Source organism: Gymnoscopelus braueri (genome assembly GCF_963280865.1).
Source record: "Gymnoscopelus braueri genome assembly, chromosome: 17".
Classification (NCBI taxonomy): domain Eukaryota; kingdom Metazoa; phylum Chordata; class Actinopteri; order Myctophiformes; family Myctophidae; genus Gymnoscopelus; species Gymnoscopelus braueri.
In genome coordinates, this window is record NC_137617.1 from 231,334 (window position 1) to 242,708 (window position 11,375).

At 45.4% G+C, this 11,375-nt stretch overlaps 1 protein-coding gene across 1 annotated transcript; it reads left to right on the forward strand.

Moving 5' to 3' along the window:
• Nucleotides 1–1,018: 1,018 nt before the first annotated feature.
• On the forward strand, nt 1,019–10,670 carry adgra1a (adhesion G protein-coupled receptor A1a; the record flags this gene model as incomplete). The annotated part of the gene is made up of 7 exons (XM_080456204.1): nt 1,019–1,140; nt 2,834–2,957; nt 4,750–4,868; nt 6,359–6,410; nt 6,515–6,528; nt 6,616–6,711; nt 9,101–10,670. Exons 1-7 carry the CDS (start codon nt 1,091–1,093, stop codon nt 10,668–10,670), a joined length of 2,025 nt encoding a protein of 674 aa, XP_080312330.1. The 5' UTR covers nt 1,019–1,090.
• Between the last annotated feature and the right edge of the window lie 705 nt (nt 10,671–11,375).

Here is an 11,375-nt window from a genome sequence, read left to right on the forward strand (position 1 = left end):
ACGATCAACACATTACCATATATGGATTTCAAAGCCAACCATGTTCATTACAAGATCAGAGAGAACATAAAAAATCACACCCAGTGTGAAGTGGGCGGTGTGGTCATCACAGTGGTCATCATAGTGATGGAAGCTCACTTCCAAAAAAAATGGATTTTTGGAAGTGCATAATCCTATTTATAGGTTATTAATGTCATCATGTGTCTCGGTAGCCAATCACAGTGCTGAATAGAGTCAGCCAATAGAGTCAGCCAATCACAGTACAGGAAAGTGGGCCAAGTGGGCCAATCACAGTGCAGGAAACTAATACTAATGAGGTGTCCCAACCCCACTTATAGGGGCGGCTACACCGCCCAAAAATATCAGGATATCTACATATTTACACGGTATGTACACAAGGTTAAGCAAAAGGTGCGAAAGCAGGTATGTGCATGATTAGACATAAGGTGCAAAAAATAAAGCGCATACAAATGAGTCATCAGACAATTTCAAAGGCCCTGCCTTGTCATGGAGAAAGGGGGGCATTTGCCAAGTGCCATTTCACACCTGGGGTGGTAATTCAGTGGAGACAGTAGCTAGGTAGGTCGGAGAGGCATATTGTCGGTATCAGCCAGAGCGCGTCAAACCCCATTTCACAATGCGCTAGAGCCCTGGGAGATGGATTGCTGAGGTGGAGCGTAACACTTACCATCAGCTCCCAGTACTTACCGCACCACCTGCCACACCCAAGCCATGCTACTCATTTGCTGAGTTGGCGGTAGCCGGAATCGAACCCATAACCTTGTGGTCGAAAGGCGAGTGCTCTACCGACTGAGCTACCCAGACACGACAGTGGAGACAAACAGGTTAATCAGGCACGACAATGGGGGAAAACTACTTTACAGGGAAAGATCTGGGAAGTGGGAAGAGGTCGGCTATCTTATATGTTGGGCAGAAACTTCCACCACTAGGGTTAGGACTTTTAGTCCATTTGAATTGATTTTGAATTGCATTGACTTTGAATTGTTTTCAGGATTTGAAGAGAGTGTTGTCCTTCCCGCCGTACCCTGGGGACTACCTGCATCCTGTGGTGTACGCCTGTACGGCCGTCATGCTGCTATGTCTGCTAGTCTCCATCATCACCTACATTGTGCACCACAGGTAGAAAAAAATAACCTTACTGGTTCCCCCAGGGGTCTGTAACTGTCTGAGCAGCATAAGGGTCCTTGAAATTAAAGAGATTGAGAATCTAAATCAATTTTCTAGAAGACAGAACTCATCACATGGGATCTAGCATGGCAATTCAGGGCATGTCATACTAGACGGACACTCTGTGAAAATAGGAAAAAGTTTGGCGAGAATAGAGTAACATTGGGTGAAAACGGGTGATGGGTTGGTGAAAATAGTCGAACGTTAGGAGAGAATAGCCTAATGTTTGGAGAAAATAGGCGAACATTCGGCGAAGACAGACGAACACTTGGCGAAAAGAGACGGACGTTCGGCGAAAGTAGGCGGACTTTCAGTGAAAAGAGGCGAATGTTCGGCGAAAACAGACGAACATTCGGCGAAAAGAGGCGAACTATCGGCGAAAATGCACGAACCATCAGTGAAAATTTCCGAAAATGAGGCGAACATTTTCTAAGACTTGGTGAAAATTGGCGACGACTCGGCGAAAACAGACAGACATTCAGCAGACGTGGCAGATCGACAAGCTCACGACCTGCCATGCTGCGACACATTGTGAGCTTGTAAATCTGATATTATCACTATTTGACGTACAACGGAGAAGTCAGGGCTTAAATGGTCAAAGTGAGACTTTGCCAATGTCTAACCTAAATGCTGTTGTGATGTGAGGAGATCTTATATATAGTGTGGGCAAAATTATTCTATGTCATAGGGTGCAGAGTGTACAGCCAATGGCGCCAAACGATGACGTATGACGTAATAGCGTGTACACTTCCAAATTTGCCAGTGAAATACACAGAATACATTAAAGGTAGGTAAGTGATATTTATTGGTTAAAAGAAAAACGTTAAAAAAAAATCACACCCAGTGTGAAGTGAGCACTGCTATTTATGAGCGATTAATTTCATCATGCATCTCGGTAGCCAATCACAGCACGTCCTGCGAAGTGACGTGTTTACATTTTTTACATTATTATTAATTTCATCATGCATCTCGCTAGCCAATCACAGCGTGTCTGCGAAGTTTGAAGTTAATTTCATCATGTGTCTCGGTCTCGCTAGCCAATCACAGCACATCCTGCAAAGCTTAGCCTATGGGCGTGTTTTCCACAACATGGCGTCACAGCGAAAGCCACATTTTCACGACGGAAAGAAAAACTTTCGCCACGGATGGGTCCTAAACCCTCTTATAGGAACGGTTGCACCGCTCAAAAATAAGTTAACGCTCAATAGTGATAGTAATCATTGCTATTGAGTGTTTGTTGTCTCCCCATCTCTCCACCTCTTTCATAAACAGAAAATACATCTTCAGGTGGGTTGCCAATTTCATCCAATCAGGAGAGAGAACCCATTTATCAGCTTAAATTGTATAGTGTTCCCGTTCCAATTGTGTTTGCTTATTTGGCGTTTCATCACTTCCAATTTCACTTGTTTATCCTGTATTTATGAGTTATCTCCTGATTGGATGGGATTGGTGTCCCGACCTGAGAATATCCCCACATATGAAGATCCCTGATGGCATGAATATGATGTCATAGTACTGACATCATAGACTGAATCAATCAATCAATCAATCAATCAATCAATCAATCAATCAATCAATCAATCAATCAATCAATCAATGGTAATATTTCAGATGTATGTGAAGTTGTATCGTGTGTTATTTTCAGGGTGATTCGCATCAACAGGGACAGCTGGCACACCCTGGTGAACTTCCTGTTCCACATGGGCGTGACGTTCAGCACGTTTGCCACCGGCATCAACCAGATCAACTATCCTGCGCTGTGTACTCTGGTGCGTACGTTATCAACTGTCCTCCACTGTGTTCATTTTAAACACGTTTAAAAAGAGTAGTGGAAATATTTGGCACAAATGTCCCATCCAAACAAGGGTACGCAAAACATCTTACAACAGAAAGTGAGCTGTAAAATAAATTCAAAATGAGCACCAAACAGCTATTAACATAAAAGAACAAAAAGGGTGTCATAAAAGCGTATACTTTTGTACATACATTGATCGAGTGTTTATTTTTTCTTTTCTTGAAGTTGAATGGGCTTATCTAGGAGGGGGCTTGTCTAATCAAATGAATATCAGATATCTATATTGAATCAAGCAACTTCACTCTCTGTGATGCAGACAAAAGCTTGAGTAGATGCTGGACACCTCATATCCCCTCCTCCCTCTGAACAAATTGCCTCTTACCAGAACGCCTCTCTACCAAATACAGCCGCCCCCCAAAGGACAATGTGATATACTTCCAACATCTAATGTTTACTTTAGTAACTACAGGCATCTGTAAACTGTAAAAGGTATGGTAACACAAATTAATTGAGTGCTAATGGGAAACAAACACAAGCTAGTTGCACACTAAATGTGAACTTTGAAATCCAGGGGGACTGTTTTTTTCCCGCACAAAATATATGATAATTGCATAATGAGCACTGTTTGTTATACAGCCTCTATGAAGAAGTTAAGCCCCTCCCCTTCATAAGCCCCTACATCCCCTCTCCAAGGGACAGTCTAGGTTCAGATCAGTTTGTTTGCATTGATACAACATTTCTATACATTCCCAGTAGTACATCCAACTGTGGGCTTCTAGCCACAACATGAGAAATGCAGGCCCGGATTGGCCGTCGGGAGGACCGGGACTATTCCCGGTGGCCTGCCTCCTTAGTGGCCTGCCTGTCTCTCTTTTTTTTTTTTTTTCATCAGGTCAGGCCAGCCAGCCACAGCCAGCGCAGCGCTTAAGTGCTGCAGCAAAAAAAAAAAAAAATCTCCTAAACTCAGGCCAGGCCAGTCAGGCCTGTTGTGTGACTGTCACAGATGGTACATTTTTCAAGTGAAATTGCTGTAACTTAACTGTAAAGGCCCCCCAAAGCCTTCCAAAGGCCCCCAAAAACAGAGTGGCCTGACTGGGCGTATAACTCCCGGTCAGTTTTGGAGTCCCACTCCGGCCCTGGAGAAATGTGTCCAGTTTTGGAGCATTAAAACGCTAATGAGTTTTGCCCCACCAGAGCGCTTGATTTCTGGAATATATTATCTCTAGATAATCAGTCATAGGGTGTTTTAAAAGTAAAACAAAATTATGTAGATTTGGTAGAACGGATGACAGCTTGGGACAGATTCGACCAAGCGGCAAACGTTTCACGTGTTGAGGGTACCGGCGACGACACATGCTGACTAGGGGGAATGGGTTACGATTCTGTCCCTATCGTGACGTAACTCGAACGGCGCTGAGTCGGCTGAAGCGGACTTCGCACCATTCGGCAAGGCCGACTCACTTGCCTAATGGCTCACTCGCCAGTGCCTCTCTGTTTTTTGTTGTTGTTTTTTAGCAGAGCTGTCATCCTTTTACTTGGGTTTGAGAACGGCACCTCCGTATTCCACGAATGCAGGAGTGACCAGGATGGCGTCAAATGTCCTGAAGGAGACCCCCGTCACGTCAGACGTTTGTTCACATTTGTCCCAAGAAGTCACTATAGAACTATTTGGGAGTGAGAGTATGTTGAGTTATGATCCACTATGCATCGTTGTGTTATCATGCTGTTATGTTGTATCATGTTGTCATGCGGTGTTACCATGTCAGGTTGGAGTTATCATCCACTATGCATCGTTGTCCACCATGCTGTGGCTGTTGTTGACCGCTAGGAACGTCTGTACGGATGTGTCCCGCCCTCCCACTCAAACCAAGACCGCTGTACTCAGGTAAGAGTAAAACAATACAGGAATACTGTTTTAATTTAATCTTTTTAGTATTTTTTTCTTTTCTCTTCTTTTCTTTTCTTTAGACATGATAGTGTGGAGAGACAGGACATGGACAAAACTGCTACTTTTCAGATTTCAAAAGTAGTAAAAATAGTGAGATCTACAAGCTCAAAATGCGCCACGATGTGACGCGTTTTGAGCTTGTAGATCTGCTATTTTTGCATCTTTTGTGTGACACTGTAGTGTGACGAAGTAGGACATTAATTTATGAAAAAAAAACATAACATTTTCAAATATGGAGATATTTAAAGGAGGTTTCTGCCTGACAGCAACAAAATTAATATATCCATACTCCATGGATAGATGGATATATATAGACATGGAGTACTAGCTGCATTGTGAAAGGCTTATTACATGGATCTATTTCTAAGACATGTAATGGTTGCATGAACAGTACAAGCAATGAAACAATGAAAGCTAACAAGGGATTGTTAATGCTCCTACCGTCATCATTGTTATCATTATTAGTGGTGGTGGTACTGATGCTGTGCTGCACAAACATTTTCATGTGAAGGACCCCCTGATATTCATTGGGCCGTGGACCCATTTTAAAAGATTTTGTGCGATAGACCCCATAAGAGAAGATTTGAGTTGATAAAATAAATCCAAACTATTCCACAATGTTTCGTTCATTAATTTTTCAAGATTTTTCCTTTTCTAAAAAAATAGGCACTCTACAAGCTTTTGTTATTTCTATATTAAAATGCTCACAACTTTGTGAGCTTTTAAGGAATATCCGAACTATAAAATAGGTAAATGTACTTAGTTACTTTACACCACTGAATTTATATGATGTTATTATATCCTAGGCATAGCCCCGGATACAGAAATTATTAATAGAACATTTTTAGCCGCCGCAAAATCTTTTTGCGTTTTTTCCGGCTGTTTGTGTAATACTGCTTCCTGTAACACTGCCCATGGAAAATCAGGCCAGAGGATTATTTGAATTGTGCAATGATACATGATGGAATATGATTAAGGATTATTTTGATTATGGTAAACTCACATTTCATATCATGACATAAATGTAACTTTCACAAGCCCCCCCGCCCCCCCCCACCCCCCAACTCTCCACGGTGTTTGATGTTACATGCGCCCCTCCGGAAGTCTCGCAAGACGAGATTTCAGCCGTGATTTACAAGCGGCTTGGATGCAAGCCGCTTGTAAACACTACGGCGGCCCATTTGGGACAAAAACAATGTGGCAAGGTTTCTGTCATTATGAAAGTCAGATATCACCAAAAAATATATAATTTTCGAGCGATAAAAACACGCAATCTAGTGCATGGACCGTCCGCTCTGGTTTTTAGCTGCGGTGGACTCGGGATGAAGTTATGAAAATGTTCTACTGTACCACTTCCTCTCATCGTCTTTCCAGGTTCTATTATGTTCAGTAATGTTCATTCCTCTCATGGTTGTTTCTTTACACAGGTTCTATGTGTTCAGTAATGTTCATTCCTCTCATGGTTGTGCCTTTACACAGGTTCTATTTGTTCAGTAATGTTCATTCCTCTCATGGTTGTGCCTTTATACAGATTATATGTGTTCAGTAATGTTCATTCCTCTCATGGTTGTGTCTTTACACAGGTTCTATGTGTTCAGTAATGTTCATTCCTTTCATGGTTGTGTCTTTACACAGTTTCTATGTTCAGTAATGGCGTTCCACTCATCGTTGTGTCTTTACACAGGTTCTATGTGTTCAGTAATGGCGTTCCACTCATCGTTGTTGGCATGACAGCAGCGTTTGGTCTGGATAATTATGGAAGCACGGAGGAGGCTCTTTAGTAAGTATCTGTTGGTTAAAGGAGTAGTTCACGCAAAAAAATACTTATTTTCTATCAATTACACACCCCATGAAGCCTTGAATTCAATGGATTATTTTTTTTGTCGCATTCCTAAGTCAATAATTTGATGACTGGGCCATCGGTCAGTAGGAGACTCAGTAGGAGACTGAGGTTTCTGTCGCCGTTCATCAAATTGGCTTAGGAATTTGACAAAAACATATCCATGAATTCAAGGCTTCATGGGGTGTGTAATTGAGAGAAAATAAGTAAATTTTGGGCTGAAATACTACTTTAATTACCTAAACCAGGGGTCTTCTACAGGGGGTCCTCAGAGTAACAACAGGGGGTCCGCCAAATCTTTGTGAGAAAGGTACATTAGCCGAAAATAGCAGATCTACAAGCTCACAATGCCTCGCGCTACGAGGCGTCGTGAGTTTGTAGATCGGCTATTTTCTGAGACTTGGTGTAGAAAGAAAAAGAGCAGACCAAGTACAGAGCCAAAGGTCATGTTGACTAAATATTGAGGGTTTAAAAGGTTAACTGTCTGAAAATACACAATTAACATGAATCCAAACTATTTATAGAAAAGATAATGCATGTGAAACAAAGTCTATGAAGCTATGAAATCTATGAAAAAGTTTAATCTGCTACATAGTTCTTTACCATATGTAATGGGTGGGGTCCCTGCTTCATCTTTCTCTCAGCTAAGGGGTCCCTGGCCTGAACACGTTGAAGACCCCTGACCTAAACCATACATGGGCAACTGGCGGCCCGGGGGACACATGCGGCCCGACCTTCACTTAATGCGGGTTAATATCGGAATACTGATATATTTTTGATTCCAGCTGTTCCAATTCCAAACATACAAACATGACCCGCTTTAATTCAGTCTATATTAGTAGTTTAATGACTTGTATTAAAATTGCATTGTCTTTTTTATATTCAATGTATTTGTATTTACATTCATAACGTTAACATACTGTAAGTATAACTAAATGCGTTTGAAATTAAATACAAAGTTTACTTTTCAAGATTTCAATGAAAAAATAGCAAAAATTGCTGGTCTACAAGCGTAAAACGCGTCGCATTTTGAGCTTGTAGACGAGCTATTTTTGCTACTTTGGCGTGACATGGTAGAATGACGGAGTGGGACATTAATTTACGAAATAAGTGAAGTTGAAATATGGAGATAAGAGGTTTCTGCCGACAGCAACAATATGCAATGCGACCCCCTGGAGTGAGTGTGGAAATATAGTGGCCCTCTCCATGTATGTCATATTGCCAAAATAGCTGATCAGCTGTTGTCACCAAATGCTTATTGCCTATGTTTAACAAAATGTTTAAACGACGACTTCACCCATTTTCAATCTTCATTTAATTGGTCCTCACTAATGCTCATGATAGAATGGTAAAAACAAAATATGTCCTATAGGATGGCTATGGACAGAAACCCACCTATACCAGTGACATCATCATTAGACAGATTCTTTTTTTTTTTTACACAATTAAAACAAATAAAAATGGATTTTTATTAAAGTGAGAACAATGCCTTCCATAATAGCATGCTAACTTTCCAGGAATAGAAAGCCTGCAGTTTCTTTTAGCTTGGATTCCCCATCGATGATGTCAATATCCGAAATGACCTGGTCTTTTGCTCTGTGGCAATGTCCAGCAAAGCGGAGTGTTCTTTGTGCCACAACAATTGAGATGGAAGGGATGCCTCCATAAATCTGAGCTTTGAGTTGGATGGTTCCTCCATGAAAGGTTCTGGACACGCATGAGAAGTCTTGTGTATATTCCGTCACGACGATCCCGAAGCTCCTTATTCATTGTCCATGTTTTGGCACCGTAGAGAAGGATACTGTCCACACAGGCTTTGAACAGGATGATCTTGGTAGCTCTTGAGCGCTCCTGAAGTGTTGTCAACGACAATGACAAAGATATAAGGAGCAAGTGTGTCACCCTGAAGGAGGAGAAATGTATGTAAAGGACCACTTAACCCATTTTCAATCTGATCTTCATATAATTGGTCCTCACTGAAACCTGTCTACTAGTGAAATCATCTGTAAGCAGGTCTGGTAATTTCAAACAATATTTCAAACTTTTTTTTTTTTAAATGCAAGAACAATGGATTCTATTTCTGTAGTTGGAATCTCCATTGATGATGTCACTGGTAGGCAGGTTTCTGTACTGTCCACAGCCCACCAATGACACACAGTATGTAGACAGAGTTGCCATCTTATAATGAGCGTCAGTGTGGACCAATTATAGAAGGTTAGAAATGGATGAAGTGTTCCTTTAAGTATCAAAAGTATAAGTGAATGCTGCCAAAGCAAAAAATAAACATGCTCTCTGTCTGTCTGTCTGTCTGTCTGTCTGTCTCTCTCAGTTGCTGGATGGCATGGCAGCCCAGCTTGGCGGCTTTCTACGGCCCCGTGGCGCTCCTGGTGCTGGTGATGTCCATCTACTTCCTGTGCACCTACATCCAGCTCAAGCGCCACCCGGAGCGGAAGTACGAAGTGCGCATTGTGAGCAGCAAGGACAAGGAGCGCCACTGTCACGGCGAGCCTCATGGCGATGCCACCGCCACCGGCATGTCGGTCCTGGCCAACGAGCACTCGTTCAAAGCCCAGCTGCGGACCACAGCCGTCACCCTGCTCCTGTTCCTGGCCACCTGGGCGTTGGGGGCGCTGGCCGTCACCCAGGGACACTTCCTGGACATGGTGTTCAGCTGCCTGTATGGCGCCTTCTGCGTCACGCTGGGGCTCTTCCTGCTCATCCAGCACTGTGCCAAGCGTGACGATGTCTGGACGCGCTGGTGGGCCTGCTGCTCGTCCAAATCGGAGGAACGGAGCGGGCCGGCGTGCGGGGGGCAGAGGGTGGTCCAGTCGCAGCCGCAGCAGCGCTACCTGGACTCCCCCTGCTCGGGCAAACAGCCTCTGCTGTCCCCTCAGCTGGCCCACAACCACCACCACACGTCCTCCAAAACACCTCCGCTACCCCCGCGGCCCCTGAGCCCAGCCGGCCCGTGCTGCGTGTCCCGCGCCGCCTCGCCTCGGCCGCAGTCCCTCCACGACGACCTGCCTCGGCCGCCGCTCCCCTTGCAGAGCTGCCTCAAAGACCGGACCAAGTCCCGCTCGTTTAACCGGCCTCGCCCCTGCCTCCGCGACCTCCACGGCCACATGACCTCCACCAGCATGGACGGCGGCAGCGGCTACGGCTCGCACCTGGACAGCCCTCACAGCATGCGCGGCGGCCTGGCGGACGCCGTCTCCGTAGGGTGTCACAGCCCCCAGCCACCGGACGGGAGCCTGGCCGGGGGCTGCGACGTGCCGTGGATGCGGGCGCACATGGCGTGTCCCAGCCCTCTGCCGGATAAGCACGGCGGCCTGCTGCGGCGCCAGAGCTCCTGCCACAGCGCCGTGGACCCCATCGGTTCCTGCCAGGACCTGCTGGCACGCAACGTGCATGCCGACACCATTTCCTGCCACAGCACGCACTTCCTGCCATCGCAGGAGGGACACACCTGCGAGCGCCGTCTGTACGGCACTCCTAAAACCGAGCCACTTATCACCACGATAAGTCGGCGAGAAATATCGGAGCCGTTCGTGGCGCAGCGTCATCAAGTCCCCGAGACGTACAGTTGCAGCTCGAAGATCGCCGATGAAGAGGAGGACGACATGCTCTGTCCGGATGAGGAGCAGGGCGTTTATCCCAGGTGTACTCTGCCCCGCCCCCTAGAGGAGGAGCAGGGCGTTTATCCCAGGTGTACTCTGCCCCGCCCCCTAGAGGAGGAGCAGGGCGTTTATCCCAGGTGTACTCTGCCCCGCCCCCGCCCCGCTCTGAGCAGACGCAGCACCATCAGCAGGAACGGCAGCCTGCAGGAGGACTTCCTGTTCGGCTCTGACGCCGCAGGGAACGTACGGACCGGACCTTGGAGGAACGAAACCGCCGTATAAAGCCGTCGGATCCTCACACCCCGTCGCGTCGATTTGCGTCATGAGTTGGGACAGGATTTGACCCAATAGGCTCTACGCACAGCACCCATATTGGAAAGAAATTGGTCCATACTTCCTTCACAGGTTTTACCAATGATACTAATGAAGGCTCTGTTCCATTCAGGTCGAACAGAGTCAGGGTGCTGATATTGTGGCAGGTTGGCTCAATGGAAACACTGCTACACCAGTGGGTCTCAAAGTGTGGTCCAGGGATCCTCATGGTTCCTTGAGGGGGTTCCAAATGGCCCCTTACGGGTGTTTAATTTCTTTCCAGTATGGCTGCTGTGTTTGACGTGACGGAACTCCCCTGCATCACACGTCGACGCGACGGGATTTGGTCCTGTGGCCTCGCATGCCGACGAGGAATGCGTGATTTACGATTCCGAGCCTTATCGGTACGCAACTCGAACGCCACTGAGCGGGCAGAAGCGGACTTTGCATGGACCTCAAACTCAATCCACTTCTGACTGCGCACCTGCCTTGTATTAACCACTTAAACCCTCTATTAAAAGTGAAACAGACCTGAATTGCAACTCAGGTCAGACCTCTTTTTTTCTCTTTCTTTTCGTGTACACCAAATTCTCTTCATTCAAATGGTAAATTTTTTTAGTGGACGGCGTCAACCTATTACAAGATGGGAGTCACAACTGTACCGCCGTCCATTGT